This window comes from Aptenodytes patagonicus, chromosome 4 (assembly GCF_965638725.1).
Source record: "Aptenodytes patagonicus chromosome 4, bAptPat1.pri.cur, whole genome shotgun sequence".
In the NCBI taxonomy this organism is placed as follows: Eukaryota; Metazoa; Chordata; class Aves; order Sphenisciformes; family Spheniscidae; genus Aptenodytes; species Aptenodytes patagonicus.
This window is the reverse complement of record NC_134952.1, coordinates 29676599-29695859: the sequence shown is the minus strand read 5'-3', so window position 1 is coordinate 29695859 and position 19261 is coordinate 29676599. Positions and strand designations below refer to the sequence as shown.

Here is a 19261-nt window from a genome sequence, read left to right as displayed (position 1 = left end):
TGGATGAGGAGTTGGTTAGATGGTCGCATCCAGAGGGTAGTGGTCAACGGCTCAATGTCCAGATGGAGGTTGGTGATGAGTGGCGTCCCGCAGGGGTCTGTATTGGGACCGATATTGTTTAATATCTTCATCAATGCCATAGACAGTGGGATCGAGTGCACCCTCAGCAAGTTTGCAGATGACACCAAGCTGAGTTGTACGGTCGACACGCCAGAGGGACGGGATGCCATCCAGAGGGACCTGGACAAGCTTGAGAAGTGGGCCCGTGTGAACCTCATGGGGTTTAACAAGGCCAAGTGCGAGGTCCTGCACCTGGGTCAGGGCAACCCCCCAGTATCAATACAGGCTGGGGGATGAAGGGGTTGAGAGCAGCCCTGCCGAGAAGGACTTGGGGATACTGGTGGATGGAAAGCTGGACATGAGCCAGCAACGTGCGCTCGCAGCCCAGAAGGCCAACCGTATCCTGGGCTGCATCAAAAGAAGTGTGGCCAGCAGGTCGAGGGAGGTGATTCTGCCCCTCTACTCTGCTCTGGTGAGACCCCACCTGGAGTACTGCGTCCAGCTCTGGAGCCCTCAGCAGAAGAAAGACATGGACCTGTTGGAGCGGGTCCAGAGGAGGGCCACAAAAATGATCAGGGGGATGGAACACCTCTCCTATGAAGAAAGGCTGAGAGAGTTGGGGATGTTCAGCCTAGAGAAGAGAAGGCTTCGGGGAGACCTTATTGCAGCCTGTCAGTACTTCAAGGAGGCTTATAAAAAAAAAGGCGGCAAACTTTTTAGCAGGGCCTGTTGCAACAGGACAAGGGGGAATGGCTTTAAACTAAAGGGGGGTAGATTTAGACTAGATAGAAGGAAGAAATTTTTTACGCTGAGTGGTGAAACACTGGAATGGGTTGCCCAGAGAGGTGGTGGATGCCCCATCCCTGGAAACATTCAAGGTCAGGCTGGACGGGGCTCTGAGCAACCTGATCTGGTTGAAGATGTCCCTGCCCACGGCAGGGGGGTTGGACTAGATGACCTTTAGAGGTCCCTTCCAACCCAAACTATTGTATAATTCTATGATTTTAGCATGCCCTGCACCCCTGACCACACACTGAAAACACTTTGGCTATGTTTCAGTGAATGGCAGCTGATGGTCTGTTCTTTGAAGTGCCCATATGGCTAGCAGGAATTTCAAAACATTGGCGTGTCAGATGGAATAAAAATATATCCACATCAAGGAAGTCCATAACTCCCTCCTTGAAATTATGCAGGTTTATTCTTCTGGGCAGGAAAAGATACAGAGTTCTTCTGTTTCCTTGGCAGGATCCACCACCTTTGCTGGCTCAGGTGCTGTAGAAAAGAGGATGCAATTCTGGGGAGGGCAGAGCGAACTGCTGCAAGATACAAGGTGGTAGCAGGCCTGCCAGAAAACAGTTATTTAATGTTGTTTAATTGGTTAACATATCGATTTATTGGAACTTTCAGGTTAGCATAGGTGTTTGAGAAAGAAGAGAACATCACCCAGCTTTTAAATGAACTAGCTTGGCTGCCAGAAGGAGCATAGCTGCCTTAGTGCAGCATTGTGCAGTTTAATTAGATGTGTTGAAGCAGGGTATATGAGCTGTTCGGAGAGATAGGTCTGATTGGGTGGGTGGGAGGCTTTACTGGCGTCTGACTTGGCCATTGCACATACATGTTTTCACTTTTGTACTACTGTCCAGTAGTACAAATGGCCTTGATCCCAAGCTTGCAAGTCCCGCATGTCTGAAGTGTAATTAAACTGTCTTCTCCCAAGTATCCTATGGAAGAGTAACTACAAAGAAGATAGTCACCAGAGATAATGCTTGATTGAGAAATCTCGCTAATAGCTTTTCTGTGTGGAGGTAATGACACAGAATGTCATCCACACAGATACATCCCTTTTTTTCCAGAGAGGTCTACAGGTGTCTTTCATATTCATTCCTGAACCACCACATGAGAAGAGAAAACTGTGGGCACGTGAGAGCCATTGATGACTCCAGCACAGTTGGAGAGCTCTTTGGTCTTCTGTGTTCTTCAAACTCTCTGTCTGTTCATGGCTGCAATAACTCTGCAAGTACAAGCATGAACAGCTCGTCCAGCTGTGCTCATACTGCCACTGGTTGGGACACATGAAAGAGAGGAACTTACATCATGGGAACTGTCAACTAAACGTGTTGGCAGACTGAAAACTTTCCCACGAAGACCTGGAAGGAAGAGGGAAAGTTGTCATAGCATGCCATCAAACATTTCCCAGAGCACCTCAAGTTAATGATATGCTAAGAACGTGGGTATGATTCCCAAGACATTCCAGTGCCAAATCCACATAAATAGCAGTGCCAGTGGGGATTTGGGTTTGTAGACATAGATGGTTATCATTACTGCAGTGTGGATGCTCCTGGACCAGCTTAGCAAGTACAAGGTGCATTCATATCAGGCCAGTGGATGTACCTGAGAGATCTCATGTGTATTTGCAGTATAAATAGTGACATACTATGATATACACTCTGCTTTAAATATCTTTGAAGATGTGGTAGCATATTAATCATAATTTATAGCCAGAAAGGGACTTGATAATCACCCAGTAATTTGATCACCTTTTTCCTCCTTAGCTCTGCAGTAAACCCAAATAATTTAACTGTAGCAGACATTTCACCAAAAAACTTAAATTTTAAATTACATTGAATTATTGTTTAAAAGATCATTGGCTAAGTGACGTATTTAGAGTCCTAACCAATGTGACTTGTGAAAACCCAGTATTTTGCCAGTGCAAATTAGAGCTGTCTGTTGTACATATGCACTAAGGTAGTCTTTTACTACAAGACCCTCAGATATATTTCCTGACAGGACCCCAGTCTGACTCAGTTTACAGGATGATGGATGCACAGTGAATGAAACAGCTGTTTATCTGTTCTAGTCTGTGTGTGGCTATAACCTTTATTTACCGTACACAGTCTAAATCTGTATAGGTTTATTGATTTCCTTGTGAAGAGATTGTGTTCATCACTGGAGTGAACATTTTATAAATATTCATGAATTTTCCTTCACAGCTCCCTGTGAGACAAGAAGGTATTACTACTTCGATGTTACAAATAAAAAATTGAAACAAGGGAGAATAAACGCTACAACATGAAAGTGTTTGCTAGTGATTCTGAGGCTACATGCTCAGTTTGAAAGATCTAACATTTGTTTTTATATTTTTACAGTGCAAGATATATTCTATGTATATTATTTACATTTTGCACATCTTGAGAGAGGTAGAGTAGGTATGTAATTATTATCATGGGAACTTTCCTGAAAGGCACCTTCTGGGTCATTGAATCTATTCCCTTGTTATTGCAAGCATGCCATGTAATCTGGTTCATAAACTGACTGAACTTTATCTTAAAAGTAATTAGGTGTTTTTCTAATATTACTGTATTAGAAAACTGTTCCAGAGTATGGTTGCTGTGAGGGTTAAGAATTATCTTCTAGCTCCTAAACTCAATCTCATACCCATTTGCTTTTATACTAGCAGTGACCACTGTTTTAATGGTTTAAATAGTTCTTTTCGTTCCTGGTGTTTATCCATCCACCTTTGTTTTGCTAAAGTAAACCAGATAAGAATGAATTATATCAAACTGAATGAAGGCTAACTAAATTCTGAATAAAAGTGTCCAGACAAAGGTGTAATGCAGTTTAACAAATCCATTCAGACCTTAGTTAATGTTGGATAAATTGCCATGACGTAGCTTGTGTAGACAAGTTTTAAGGGAGTAGCTGACTGTAGTATTCACTCATGCAATCCTCATGCTTTGCCTGTGGTTTATACCATTATGTTTAGCCAATTGCAGAATGCCAGGAATCAGGAAGCTTGCGTTATATCCCAGTTCTGGAGGGCAGTTATTAGCAGTCAGTGGCAGTTACTAATATTGACGTAGTGTTTACTGATATACCACTCACTGTGGTTTGGCCATCATGTGTATTAGGAACTTCCATCCTGAAAGTCACTAAGATGATGGGACTTTTTGTTCTAGGGATTTTCATTCTGTTGCCTGTTCTGCAGAAAGTAACTATCAACTGAAATTTAACAAGGAATCTGAAAGTGTCTTTCCCTTTTAAGGGGCTCTGAATTACCACGACAAGCAAAAAATCATCTTAAATGAGATATCATCATCTTACTGCAGCTCCTACTGCAGCAGGAATTTCCTCTTACCTTGGCGTTAGTACTTTCTATGATAGGGAAGCTGAATTAGTAATCTATAGTGAGACTCCAGCTTCTAACAATCCAGGTTCACTACCCGGCTGAGCCAACATGGGCCCATTGAATAAGAAGACACAAAACTATAACTCTGAAGAAAAGGAACACCATCTAATGCTGCTACTTCTGGGCTGATGGGAAAGTGTGTATGATTGGAAACTAGTACTAGCAAAGTGGAATTTCACACTGACGGCTTTGATGCACTTGGATAAATTGCTTTATCCCTTCTTTTTCTGTTTACTGTGGTGTGGCAATTTCCCATGGCTAATCTTCAGCCCTGTCTCATCTACAGCTGTAAACTTGTAATTAGTGTGTTTACACTGCTACAGTTTTATTGTGCATCAGAACACTTTTGAGATGCACTTACAATATGTACTTAAGTGCCTTCCTTTTCATTGTATATACAAGCAAGTTATTTGACTTGTTGAGTTTATCTGGTCCGCAAAATAACCTTAATTCCGCATCTTCTTTTTATCAAACCACTCTATTGGCTAATAAAATGAGCTGAGTCTGTGATATCAAATGAACTATTTAGTAAATGTTGCTTTTTTCTCTCTCTTTGCTTGTAGAAAGTTATTGTCTGGGTTGTAATTTTTCTCAAGTTTTTTTTCCTATTCACTTTTTTTTTACAGTTTTTCTAACTCATAATTTCTGCTGAACAGATGACTCCAACTTGCTAAGCAAAATTTTTCACTACTTTGACATAGTTACTTATGTCACAACTAATATATCAATTTATTGAACAAATAAAAATAATCCAGCAGATGGATATGAAGATGCCACTTGGACTTTTGATTCTCTCAGGTATTTTCCACAAGGAAAAATCCAAGGCTGTTTCTTCATAAGATGGTTAATCTAATTTTAGGATACCTAGTATCAGATCAAAAGTGTCTACAAGACACCACACTGATAAAACCTCATTTTTATGGTTAAAATGTATTTAAACATTTTTGAAGGTGAAACTTTGTCCGAGCAGACTTTATATCTGATCATCTCACCTTCTAGAGCCAGTGTAAACCAAGATGAAGTTAAAGTATAGACCAAGAGAAAGCGCAAGTATGGCTTTAGCTAACTTGGAAGAAATGTTACCACATGCGTGTTTCTGATCCACTTGGGTAGCCCAGTACATCACAGATCCAAGATTAATTAATGAATAGCCATGGCCATGGTAAAGACAAAAGAGATTTATACTTTCACAGGTATCTGTAGGTCAAGTTCAAACTTAGAAAGAAGCCTAGGGTTTACTTTTAACTAGTACTATATGTGACAATATTAGAACAACTGCTCTTTGCTAGGATTTTATGTCATACAATGCATTGTAATTAACATATGGAAAAAACATATCCTGTCTTCGAATGCACAAACTATATTTTCTCCTTATTTTCCTCTTATAGGTAGAGGAACTATTTAAGGAAAACTAGGAAAATTAACATAATTGTAAATTTTCTATTTTCAGGATTTCTCCTGAAATACTCTCCAAACTGTGAAAGGAAAATTTCTTGCTACATTCCTTACAGTGGCTTGTAGAAGAATGAGTAGACCATGTCTTCACAGTGCAAAGGGAAATTATCTGGAGAGCTCTTCTCCAGAATTTGCTCCAGAGTAACTCTAAATAAAAGCAAATGTCATCTCAGCTACTTCACTGAAAATTAAGAATATCTTTATTGATGCCATAACATTAAACCATTGCAAATCTGGTGTGAGCAAAATACTAATCAAAGCTATCGTCACCTGCATAATGAGATTCATTATCTCACTGTAGCAAACCCTCTGTATAAATACATGCATTTTCCTACCTTATAAAAGTCCTGCACTTGTGCATGAGCCAGAGGGTTTTCAGACTTCTTCAGCTGGCTGGTAATGCTTTTAGGTAAATTAGAACATTTTTTTCTACCTAGAAAGAGAGAGATACAATGGTTTTATTAGCATGAGACTCTTACTCATGAGTGAGCCATGAGAAAATAGTTTGCCATTGCAAAGAAGTACGCAGTGTGCATCTCTTCTTTTTGTATCTTTGTTAATTTGAGACACTCTCATGCTGAAGAAAAAGAGGAATTGCAGTAATATGATTCAAAGCAGAATTTGTCCCAGGAGTCATGGAGGTCATGGGTCATGGAGGTTATACAACTGCAGCAACAGTGCGACAGTTAGCAAGGTTCGAAAAGTTGGTAACTATAAAGAAGTTGTCCAGGACTCTGCAGCTGCTTCCCAAAATCTACTTTTCAAATTAATACATGACTATTTAGATAGCTTTGTGAGAAGATGCCACTTTCAAATTATTTTTTTCTGGCCTCCTCCTCCTCTGCAATGTATTTCTTTGCATTCCTCATGAGCACTACATTTGCTGTGTTTGGTATCATATTGCCATGTGTTTCCTAAGAAAAAAGAATTTCTATCATTCTGGACACGCACCTGGCTTGCTGCCATGGTCACACTTTTCCCAAAATACAGAAGAACTGCTGGTTCTTATCAGATATTATTTAAAGTTAATAAACATGATGGTGTAAAGCCACAAACTTAATGGATTCCTACACCACCTGTAGGAGCAGTCAGATATTACTATCTTAATTCTGCAGGTGGGGAAACGCAGATGCAAGAAGATGAAGTGGGTAGGAAATAATATAGTGACAGAGTTAGAATTTTTTCTTCATCCTAGTTCTGTGCTAAGTATGGTAGTCACACAGCCTGTCTCAGAAAAGAAAAAATGGGAACAGATGTTAAATATCCTTCAAGGAAAGTTATATGTGTGAAGTGTACTAACTGACTCCACTTTCCTGAGCTTGGATACAGGCATGGATAGACAGGATTTGTTGTTTAATAGGAGTCTAGGAACATCTTCAGTGAATTCTATTCAATTGTTATTTCCCATGGAAAAGAGAAGGGCAGAAGTAGGAGGTAGATATGAAAGGCTGCCCCTTATATATTATTTAGAGACCCCAAAGAAGTCCAAGCATTCTGGCCAGCACGATGTGCTGCCAAACTGGACATAGACTGGCAAGACTGAGAAAGACTTGTAAATCCCAAGGTGATTTGCCTTGGGAGCAAGTTGGCTGTATTTACCCTGGAAGGGATTTAGTGGTAAAAAAGCACTGCTGTGCTGTACTGGCAAAAGCACTCTTAGCATGGATGTAGCTGTATCAACAAACTGTGCTTTTTCTTAGTCTGTTAAAATTACCTTCTCTTTCTATGCCCTTGGTTGAAATAACCTCTGCCAGCAAAAACAGAGTTTTGCCAGCGTAACTATTTGACTAACAGCTGTTTTCATTACCTTAAAATATTATGTGATAAAAATAAAATCTATAGTAGCTATCATAGTAGCTCTCAACTCAGAGTCATATAATAAATACAGCCCATGAATTCCTTGTATGGTTGAGGGGAGATGTACCTAGTAGTGTGTTTATTATTTTAAGAATACTTTCTCCCCGCTGCTAATATGATGTGTTGGTGCAACTTGCTATTCCAGTGTCTACTAATTGTTGTTTACTAATAGGGCAAAGAGTCATCATACTCTACCCACAGGGCATTTTCTTTTATCTTTTATGATGCCCAAAGAATTTTGAAAAGCACCAACACACTATTACCATTCGTTATTAATATTAAAATCTTAGGGTTAAGCTTAGAGAAGGGGAGGAATATTTGGCTTATAGTTTTACTGCATCTGCCCTAAAAGTGATTATTAATTTTCTGTTGTTGTTGTCTTTCTGCATTCCAGCCATTACAATTATTAGACCTGCACATGGTGAGTAAAATTCCAGTCCTGATGTATACTTGGTATTCAGTTCACCTAGAACTCTTAGGCATGAAACGAGGGATGTAGAAGTACAGAAATGGTAATGATTTTTCCTTATAAAATGGTAGCAAAAAATCAGATGAAAATAAACTCTTCTGCATGTTCCCTGAACACAGGATAAGAAATAATGGTCCTGAATTGCAGGAAAGGAGAGTTAGGAGAATATTCATAGAGACTCCCATTGGGTGGGAGGCGAAGGCTCCTCCCTCTCCTGTCAAAGAAGCTTGTGCAAGGAAGTGTGTCTTGAGAACAGGAGAGGAAAGGCAAGACATCCAGGTCCAAGAATAAGTCTGTGCCTGCCCAGCTGTGGACAGAAGATGGTGACCAGTGGGAGTCGTGAGCATACAGCCCCAGGTACTGACTCCAGTTTGTGTTGAGCTATGAGTTGTTACTTTAGGGGGTATATGGCTCAAGCCAACTACAGGCTCCTTATCCTATAGAGTAGGTCACTCTTCTGGTCTAAACTATTCCTCTGCCTCTGTCCTACCAAATAGTGGGTGTGATACCAGCTCCTGGTTCTTCCACTGCCTCAGGCAGGCAGGTGTTGAGATGTATACAGTACAGATAATAACTTATTTGACTTAGAATAACATGTACAAGATTTTTCCCATCTGGTACTTCAAAGCATGCTCAGAGAGTCCGGCAGTAGCAGTTCCCCTCTGAAAATCTTGCAATGTAGCAGAGCTCTTTTGAATGATCTCTTTAGTATGTGAACCGTCTATCTGTATACCGCCTTGTCTGTGAAAGGTGATACAGAGTTCGGTACATAAATTGTGTGTCTCTGAGGTGATGTTGAACCACGAGAATGTCCCTCGCAGCTATTGCTAGATCTTCGGTGCAATCTGTTACAAGGACAGAACTGCTATAGAAACCAGCAAGAGGATTTTGAAGTTGCAGAGTGAGAAGTGAAATCAAGAACATTTGAGGAAGTCCGTCTAGTTACATCTCTTTACTGGAAAAAGCTAGAGAAGATAGAGACAAGTATAGAGCTATGGACATAGACTGTATCCACTATGCATGATGTACTGTACTCTTTATGTCTCATAGTGTGAATACACAAGTAGTATATTTACAGAAGGGGGGGGGGGGGGAGGGAGGAAGAGAACCAAAACTTGTCGTGGTTTTATGTGCTTAAATATTACAAGTAAAATAATTTAAAAAATTGATTTCTAATTCAGGAGAAATGATTATAGATTATAAAGAGCAAATAGCTGATAAAGAATGTTCTGCACGTCAGTGTCATGTTGTTTATCCAGCCTCACTTATTATGAACTTCACTGGCTGGTCAGAGTGTAAAAATTAAATAGAGATACATCATTTTCAATCTCTTTCAGCTGTAGCATATCACTATGAGCATGTTTGTATGTAAGCTTCTACAAAAGCTTTCAAGATTCCTGGTTTAATAATTAAAGCGGTTCACTGATTGATATTCATGCGTCAAGCTGTAGTTTCAGGACCGATTTCATTTGATCTAAATGTGGGCTGCCAGAAGGGGTAGTTTTGTCTTCCCCCTCGGTCCCAGTGACAAAGTTCTCTTCTGTTCGAAGTGGTGCTCTTGTTCCAATGATGGAGGACAAGAGAAATATTTAGACAAATAAATAGATAATTATTGTGAAACAGGTGTTTATGTAGATCATTACTCTGTCATGTATATGTAGATAATTTGTGTTACATTTATATTCTGTCATGTGTTTGATAAAGAACAGATGTTTGTGCATACCAATTAGTCCTGACCCTCTAAAGATAAAGAACCCTGACCTCCTGAAGATAGAAGACACAGGAACTGTAAAAACAGTTTGTTGTAAAGTGGATAATGAGACGGTCTGATAAGCGTAAAGGACCTTCAAGCTGTCAGCAATATATTCAAAGATCAGCGAAACCTGGCGCCAACTAGGTGAAAGGGGACAAGGAAGACTATCAGCCTTCACCGGAACGACCCCGGCCCAGAATTATTTGGAAGATCTGCGCAGATGCAACTAATTAGCATGAGGAGCGAGGATAGGCGTGGTTAGATAATGAATATGTATAGGCGTTATTAGAATATTCATTACTCAATTGTATAAATGAGATGTAACTTTTGTTGTGGGCATGCACGATAGGCGGAGAGATCCCCCGTGCATCCAGCGCACTGCAAATAAAGAATATACTATTCGAACTAATTCGTGAAACACCAACCTGGCTGAAATCTAACCCGTGAAAAAAATAAATCAGTGCAAAAATAACAATTCGTTTTCAGCCATATCAGTTGCAGTTTCATCCTGCAGCCACAGGCACCCTAATGCTGGCAAAAGGGAGGGGAAAATGAAGCAGAGCTGGAAACAGGGGCTAGGGAATCAGTGGGACCTCCCTTTTCCACGGCAACCTACATTTAGCTCAGCTTAATCTGAACTGCAACTTTATGTTTCCTCTGCATTTAAAAATCCCATTTACTGGCCCCTCTGTGTTAGTAAAATGCAGAATTATCTATTTATTTCTATTGCCATACCAATTTAATAGTTCCTTGTGGGTCAGAGTTACACTGGTGCTCAGATGCTCTTCCCAACTGGATATACTTAGAGCAATGTAAAACACATTTATGCTACTATAATATTAAGAACCTCTTATTATTATTTCCCAATGTTTTAATTATTGCCATTCCTCCAAAAACAAGGGCAACAAAAGGATTAATTTTAAAATATGTTTAATTACTGCAGTTTAGGTTGTGGGTTATCTGTAAAAGCAAACAAAACCCTCTATAAGTCAGCAGCAATGTGGATAATATAATGCAAAGTTCACTTCGCATTTCTCTCTCATAAAGCTGCTTCTTTTCTTGCTGTCCTGGAGTCTCTTGCGTACTTATGTTCTACACATTTCTGTCCCTGCCTTTGATTTTGTGGTTATTTGACAGCTTACATGCAGAGGGGTGGGGTGGGTTATTGCTGCTGTGGTACAGAAGCATGAAAAGCTGGTATTTTTAAGGCCTAAAACCTGATGGCAGATCCAAATAATGCAAGTCCAAACAAACTCCGAACTGCCAAAGGCCATCTTTGTATGCCCTACTACTTTGTAGTTGTACATGGGATCAGAAACATGGATTTAGCTAACCCAGCTTTCGTTTCCTTGTGCGGTCTGACTTTGCTCCTCGTATGTCAGTAGGCTGAATCCAAACTATTATTTTAAACTACACATCTATGAAAAGTGAAACTCTTTATTCTTCAGACCTGCAAAAAATAAGCTGCTTTGAAAGTGTTCACTGAGATTGTGTCAGACAGAATGGTGGTTCCCTGTCCTCTTTTATGTGTTCCTGTCTTTCACGTGTTACATCTTTGCTCTCTTGCATTTGTCACTTGTTTGATCCCTTTCATCTGGGCGGGACACTCATTACCTTTCTCCTTGTTCCCCCTAACTTCTCTCCAAGTCTGGATTTCTTTCATATTTCTCCAGCGTTGTCTCTGGGTCTGTTTTGTTTGGAGCAGAAGCTCCCCCTGCTGCTGTATTTTGTAGTGTGCAACATTGTACAGTCAAAAGAAACTGGATAGGTTTCCAGTTATCTAACAAAGCAAGTTCTAGGGGAATAAAGGAAATTATTATTGAAAATTACATAAAATAATTTTTATTTGCATTTTCAGCTATTCCCGAATTTAACAGCAGCATCAAGTAATTTCTCCATAATAAAATGAAATAAATTTTCCAGAAGCCTTTATTAAAAATCTGATCTATTAGCAGTAGCAATCCCTGAGAGAAATTGGGTGCACCTGAAAGTTTACAGTCAGCCAAACATGAAATCGGTTCTTCCCCATCTGTTTCTTCTCCAAAACTCCCACACACCACACTGTTCTTAGAAGGCCACATACCTGTCTTTGGAGAAGACGTGCTGCAAACTGACTTAACGAGCCTGAGGTTTTCTGCAGACCTTGTATCCACCAGTACAGACTTGTAGCTGCTTTCATATTCTTACGGCCCAGTGTTACTCTTACATACGCATACTTGTTTGCCTGTGAATTAGCCTAGGGATTTCAGTGAAATAAGGTCTGCCTACAGGTATTTCGGTTTCTGCGCAGTTCTGTGTCTTGCTGGGACTTGAATTCGTACTGGTTTTCTCGTACAAGTGGTTGGGGCATTTTTGCTTCTTCACATCCACATTCAAATGAACTTAAGGCATGGAAAGGTCACTGCTAACATTAAAACCTGTTCTGTAAACCTCCTCCGTGGTCTGGTTAGCATCCCACTTCGGCAAAGCAGAAACAAGAAATGAGTTGTTCATGGTAAACACTGTACCTGCAGCATGGACTTCTGTAGTTAGTATTTCTCCTAGCTTCCTCAATTTTGTTTAATATCAGAGATGTGACGTCTGTTGTAAGCCTTGAACTTCCTCCCCTGCCGTAAGTTGGAAGGTTAGCCTGTTAAGAGTGAAAAAGCAAAGCTGCAAAACAGGCAGAATGTAAAAATAACTGACGTGTTATTGCATATAAAAGCTCCTAAAATTTTGGGGGGTTCAACTTCATTCGCTGATCTGACTGAAAGTTGCACAGAGCAGCGGTTTGCCCTCCGAACCCGCGGGGCGACCCCCGCGGCACCGGGGCCGGGACTCGAACCCGTGACCTCGGGCGGGGGAGGGCGGGTCTTTGCCTGTGCGCATGCGCCTCGCCGCCGAAGGGGAGGGGGAAGCGTGTGCTCGCGGGCCGTCTGGGCGGTCACGTGCTCGGCGGGGGGGCGGGAAGGGCCGGGGGATGATGCGGCTGCTGGAGAAGCTCCCGCCGGGACGGGCCCTCGAGGTGGGCTCTCCGCGCCCCCGGGCGGGCGGCAGCGGGGCCCCGGCGCCTCTGAGGCAGGCGGAGCCGCGGCCGCCGTGCCGGTCAGCAGCCCGCCCGACGAGGCGGCTGTTTTCCGAGAGGACGGGGCCTCCGGGCCGCTGCCGCCGTGAAGCGAACTGGGGGTGGGGGCGCGGCGGGAGCAGGCGGGTGCCCCCCGGTCCCGGCCGGGCGGTGTCCGGTAATGCCCCTGGGGGTTGGGGAGGGCGGTGCTCGCCGCGGGGAAGCCGAGGTGCCGCTCTCCGGCACCTGTGAGGGAGGCCGAGCCCGTCGTCCGCCGGGCTGCAAAGCGGTGCTGCTGCCTCACCGGCCTCTCGGGGCTGTGGCCCGTGCTGCCCTCCCTCGCCTCTCTGGGCCTCTCCAAAACGAAACGAAAAGTACCAGCTCAAAATACGCCGGGGGTGCACCTAGCGGGTGTTCATGCGCTCGCTTTGCTGTTAGAATATTGGAAATGTTCTTGAGCTCTTCGCAGCATTAGTCGTCTGCTCTCTGAGGGCTCAGCGCTGTAAGCCGGTGCTGAGGGAGATGGCCTGCGCGCGGCAGCTCTCGGCTGCTCCCAGAGAGGCTCCATTGGTTTCCAGTCGGTGAAGTAGTGGACTGCCTGGATTTGCTTCACTACAGTGCTCAAAAATTACTACAGCAGGCCAAGAAGCCTGGCATACAGAAGAGCCTCAGTACTAGAGGACAGTGGTTTGGGAGACTAGAGAGGCACAGGCTTGGAGATCAGCACTTTGAGTTGTGCTTTGCATCCTGCCAATCCAAGTGCAGAGATGACTGAGGTGTCCTTTGGTGTGGCAGCTCTGCTGCTCAGCAGTACGTTATAATAGTTTTGTGCACGACTAAGTCCAAATGTAAGTCCAAGGTGAATCTAAATCACGTGATTTCTGTGGCCAAACCTTGTGAATTGACTCTGGGGGAGAGGGGAGGACAGTTCATATGCCGGGACTACCTCTTTATGACTTCTTAGAATGGTACGTGGGCTGCACACAGAGAAGGCATTGAGACAGTACCCGGTGAAGGGAGGGGTGATAACTGAATTGCCTGATCAGTCTCGTATTTGGTGTAGGTTAACTGTGATAGAATCATGTTCTTAAGTTATGTATCGTGTTAATTTCAGTTCCTTCATAAAATAGTTGATGGCATATGTGGCCGTGCGTATCCTCGATACCAGGACTATGGCAGTATTTGGAGCTTGTCGGAGTGGATGGAGGTTTTAGAAGAAACAATGACATATTTCAAAACTGCAGTTGGCAAAAACATATCTGATGAAGAGGTAAGGGCTCATCACTGATTGGGCTTGACTTTGAGAGATCATACTGGAGTGATTAGTCTTGTAGTTTATTTAGTATTAAAGTATTTTTATAGTGTAGCATTTGAATAGTAGCAGACTAAGCCTAAATTGGCAGAAGGTTAGTAGCATTTAGAGATACACTGTGAAGACTTTTGAAAGAAAAAGTGAAATTGGACACTGATTTTTTTTTTTTAAGTAGAACTGGATAATACTTACTTGTTAAAGTACTGTTTTAGTCACTTAAATTGATCTCTTAAGTACCACCAAATTAAATCTATTTTCCTTATGATACATAACCTGTCATTACTGTTCATTAGCAATAAAAACAATTCACACTCTTGTTTGGCTTTCTTTGTTCATTACTACTGCATTGAAATGTTTTAAAATATTGACTGTATGTAAATAAATAAAAAAAAATCTAGACTGTGAATGGAGGACCATGTGGGACAGGGACTATAATTCAGGGCATTCCAATATGTATAAACTTTGCAAAAACTTGTTCCACTATCAGAAATATTAATTCTCATCTTTTGCCCATTGCTCCTATTTTGACTACCTGCTAGTAGCTAGATCAAAGAAAGGTACTTGTGTAGTCATAGGAAAGTCCGTACATCAGTATGTCTCTTTCAGCTAAGCTAATGTAGTTTGTCTCCACTCTGACGTTCAGAAACTTTCAGAGCTAAACCTGTGTTGTTTGTATGTGTGATTTTTTTGTTTGTTTGTTTGTTTTGACTTTAGGGTGGGATCTAAGGTGGGCAATAAAGCCTCCATTCTTTGGTTTCTTTTAATTTAAGTTATAAGAAATTTTTTTTTTTTACACGTTGCTGTGGTAAATACTGACTCTAACTGTCAAACACAGAGAGTAGCCACTGAGTGGTATAAGAAAGATGAGACTATGGAGTCTAGTATAACAGCTGTCTGGGTAGAAGCTTGGATATCTACAGAGCACAGCTATTGCAGGTGGTACATGTTATTTCTGTGGTTCATAGTTTAAACAATTACTATTTTTATTTTTGTAGGCTGCTCAGCAGATAAATGAGTTAAATTCAGACTATCAAGAAGCAATTGCAAAGTGTCTAAAAGGCAGAAAGGAAGAAATCAGGAATGCACTAGTGGAAAGTGTAAATGCAATCTCTTCTGCCCAGCTGCAGGATTTTGACTGGCAGTTAAAGGTGAGAGTGTTGCCGTAATATTTGAAAGAAGTGTTCCACAACACAGAAGTAACTATTGATATAGTCCCCTTAGGCCTGCTCATTCTGGAGCATGGATCAATTTTTATACGTATCAGAAAAGCACATTCATAACACATAAAAGACTTGCCAGAAATTTGTATAAACTGTAAAATAATTCTTCCCCCCTCCTCCTTTCTTTTAAAGCTGCAATACCTATCTCTTTCCTAAAAGGAGCTTGAGCGTTTTTCAGGAACACCTGAAAGTTTCGGATGCTGTAGACACTATTTTTACTCAAAGAAGAAATATTAAGAGTAGTACACTGATTCAGGATGTGTCTCCCTGACTTTTTTCAAATTTTTGGATTCCTGCAATAAACAATGATTTAATAATTAGTTTTAAATCATTTATCTTTAGGCTTATTTTGATAATAAGCCAGTGAGCTGTGTTGCCTAAAGCTGGATGGTGCTTTGGGGTTACAAAGACACAGCTGTTTTAACTTAAGCTCTATCAGAGACTTAAGATACAAACAGTATAAGTAATGTTGTTTAGTTACTCCATGGGAGCTGTTAAACAGACATGTAGAGCTGTTAAATAGTTCTCCATTTCAACAAGTGTTAAATAGTTTGTGCAGCAAACAGCTTTGGAAATCAAAGAGCAATGCCCACAATAGATAAGATTTTTGCAAGAGCAAATATGGCATCATAATGTGCTTCAGATGAACTGTTACTAGGGATTGATCTCTCGCTAACTGCATTTACTGCTGACAAAAATATAAAATAGGCTTATGTGAACTCTTGTTTTTTTGCTTGTGGTTTCTTTTAACTTCTGTAGGATTTTTGAGTTTCTTTCTATTCTGTGATACAAATTTCTGGTACATGTCTGAACTATTGTATTCATTTTGCTTTAAACCACTTCTTTTTTTTCCTTGAGCTGATTGTGATATTTTTTGCTTACCATAGTTGAATCCTACTAAGGACACTGTCTCTCCTGTGCTGTACCACATTCTGCTTTCTAAATAAATAAGATAGGTGTGTACAATACTGACCTACAGTATTATCAACTGATCTTTGATTTTAATATATTTTAAAAGCCTTATTTATACTAGAGTGAGTATAATAGTAAACAAAAAAGAAAGCACAATTGGTATGTAATTCTCTTCATCAGTGATTGTCAAATAGGATATCTGACAAACAGTGTTTGATCAGCTGTAGAGAGAGTTGAAAAATGCACAAAGGTGTCCTCTTTCTCCCAACTGCCCCCTTCTGTAAGACCCTTCTTACTCATTGATTACCAGAACTATTTGAATACGGTGACTTCAGAATTCATATACTTCACTTTTAAAAAGCCATGATCAAATGTATCCTTTCGTTTCACCTAGAATACAAAAATGTAGTAGCCCCGTAATTCTAACAAATTCTTTTGACAAATGTATTGCTATGAAGAGGGGTTTTAGTATTTCAGTATATTGTTGGTATTAACAAACAGACAAAAATCCCAACAGCGGGGGCGGGGGGGGAAGCAAAACCAAAAACTGCAGAGATGACTTGTGAGAAGTTAGTTTTGTCATGCTGATGTTTGTTCTGGTAGTACACATTCAATATAAAGTGCAGATGTGATGCTATGAAAGACTAAAAACTTAATGGTTCCACCTTACACTTTGTTGTTTCATCAATCTGCATAGCTTGCTCTCTCCAGTGATAAGATCTCCATGCTGCAAATGCCACTTCTCAATCTTGATTTGGATGTGAGAGAAAACGGTGAAATTAAACCAATTTCTATAGAGATGAATAAGGAAGAGTTGCAGAACCTAATAAATGCACTGGAAGCCGCTAATAAGGTAGCTTTTACCAATATCATCCTTTGTTCCTGACTTCTCGTGTACCGAGTTTATTTTAACTGAAATTGTTTGTTCTGGGTATCTTGCTGAAAACCCAAAGTAAATCATTCATTGGCAAAATGACTATAGAGTTACAGAAAGCCTTACATAAGGCAGACTATCTTGGATAGACTTCAGAGGTTTTTTAGTGCACTTTTGTCTAGAATTTTTTAAAAACGTAATTAGAATCCTGATAAGCATAATAGTCTGTTCAGAGCACTATTAAAAAGCCTTCTGAGAATAGGAGAAGCAAATGCAATGACAGTGTCAGATGAGAGTTGATTTTGAAAGACTGGAGAGAAATCCGGTGTTCCCCCAGCTTCGCAAAATGTCAGTGGCTGGGAATGCATACGGGAGAGTTGCTTGGTTCAAATTGAGTGCTTTAATTTCCATGGCATAGTAAATCAGGAAGGAAGTTACAAAGATTCCAATACAGTAACCCAAGAAGAAAATTTCAAGTGAAATCTTATTTGGGGTGTCTCAGATTTCTTAATAGAAAAGACTAAGGGAAGTGAGGATTTGAAGAAAAATTGTTAGGTGAAGAAATGTCATCAGACTTGCACCCTGGTGATAACTGTGAATCCTGGAGTCTCTCCTTGTTTAGTTACCTTTCAGTATTAATTCTTGCTCTGTTATAAAGGAAAGTAGTTTTTCTTCAAATCTGAAAGTGTCTTAAATATTTATTGTCTGCTATCTGAGAGATGGAATTCTCTGACATCTTGCAGGATGGATGTGAAAGTGTTATATCAACATGTTTTAGAAGTTAGCAGCTTCTAGTTGCTTCGTAACATTTAGCAAGTGAGGGGTTTCTGTAGACGTTTTATATAATGTTACGGTGCTATAGCTGGAATCTGTAGAGCAAAATTTAGAAAAAAATCTTCGTCAGTATATAACAACTGAAAATAATAGTTTTATTGCTCATAGAGTTAAATACTAAGTTGTTATAGCGCTGTTAATATTTTGAATTACAGAAGACACTAAGATTATGTCTACCAGTTGCTTTAATGAGGCTAATGTGAGACCTCTGAATAATTACGCAGTTCTCGGTAAGATAAATGCATTAGTCTGGATACAGGTGGTGTTCTTGTGAAATGAGAGCCCTTAACAGCTTGCTTTCTCCTGGATTTTTTCCTCCAAAACTAAATAAAAATCGTAGCTTGTCATAAACTCTACACTATGCAAACAAGGATTCTTCTGGGACAGATTTCAGTCTCCACATGCCTTTTGTTCTGCTTGAAGGTCTGTATGGATGCTGTGGGATGTTGTCATCTCCTTACTTAGTTTTATGTGCACACAAGGAGGAATTCACTCTAGAAATGGTCCCTCAGTTCTGCTTTGTGCGGAAAGAATCTCACTGGACCTGGAAATTACCATTCTACTTTTTGATTACAGGGAGCTGAGGAATGGTTTGCGTGCAGTAAATGCTAAAGAAAGTTATTGGAAGTGATAGTTGTGTGAGGTTGTAAAAGAGAGCTGAGAGAGGGATGGTGTATTTTCCAGAGGAGAGGCATGTTTATACAGTTGCATATTATATTGTAACAGAAAGCAAAAAGCTGTATTTCCTAGACTGCTTAAGTTTTGGTCTCATCCAACTTTAATCTCATTCCTTTTCTCCTTTTTTGAAGGTTGTCTTGCAACTGAAGTGATGGAATGCAGATCACTGATGGTATCTGCTGGCGATGGCTCCCCAATTGACTTGGGGGGAAAAAAAAAAGTTCTCTGCAAAGCCAGAAGTTGTTGATGCTATAAAATACTCAAGGGAGAAGGCTGTTGGGACTTGTGACCAAATAAACTACTAATCTTTTGATAAAAATAATAAAATCTTGTATCTGTTTGACCAAAAATATAAAAATCCAGTGTACAGTTGCTTTTAGTGCTAAAGGTTTATGGAACTATGGAAAAGTATCACTTACGACGTATGCCATATTCGTTTTGGTTAAACTTCGACAGTGACTGCATAGGTGTCTAGTAAAACTAAGGCGTCTTACTTGCATAATATGTTATCCTTATCTAAGGTGCCATGATAATGAAGAACGTGACAGAGTACTTGTAGCATTAATGTATTTGTAAATAGTAAATAAACACTCAATTTTGTGTGTGAA

General features: G+C 40.5%; 1 protein-coding gene across 2 annotated transcripts; it reads left to right on the top strand.

Moving 5' to 3' along the window:
• The first annotated feature begins 12728 nt into the window (after positions 1-12728).
• Positions 12729-19261, top strand: COMMD8 (COMM domain containing 8). Of its 2 annotated transcripts, XM_076337594.1 has the most exons (5): positions 12729-12784; positions 13938-14093; positions 15131-15283; positions 16965-17120; positions 18785-19261. In XM_076337594.1, the coding sequence occupies exons 1-5, from the start codon at positions 12740-12742 to the stop codon at positions 18803-18805; spliced, it is 531 nt and encodes a 176-aa protein (XP_076193709.1). In that variant the 5' UTR covers positions 12729-12739; the 3' UTR covers positions 18806-19261. The 2 variants fall into 2 exon arrangements, with proteins under 2 accessions (XP_076193709.1, XP_076193708.1); XM_076337593.1 differs by lacking the exon at positions 18785-19261 and having other exon boundaries at positions 16965-17153.

Excerpts from the sequence above, each read along its gene's own strand:
- COMMD8 (XM_076337593.1), top strand. The coding sequence starts at position 12,740 with ATGATGCGGCTGCTGGAGAAGCTCCCGCCGGGACGGGCCCTCGAG. Across the intron at positions 14,094-15,130 it reads AAAACATATCTGATGAAGAG|GCTGCTCAGCAGATAAATGA; the intron begins GTAAGGGCTCAT and ends TTATTTTTGTAG. Across the intron at positions 15,284-16,964 it reads ATTTTGACTGGCAGTTAAAG|CTTGCTCTCTCCAGTGATAA; the intron begins GTGAGAGTGTTG and ends CAATCTGCATAG.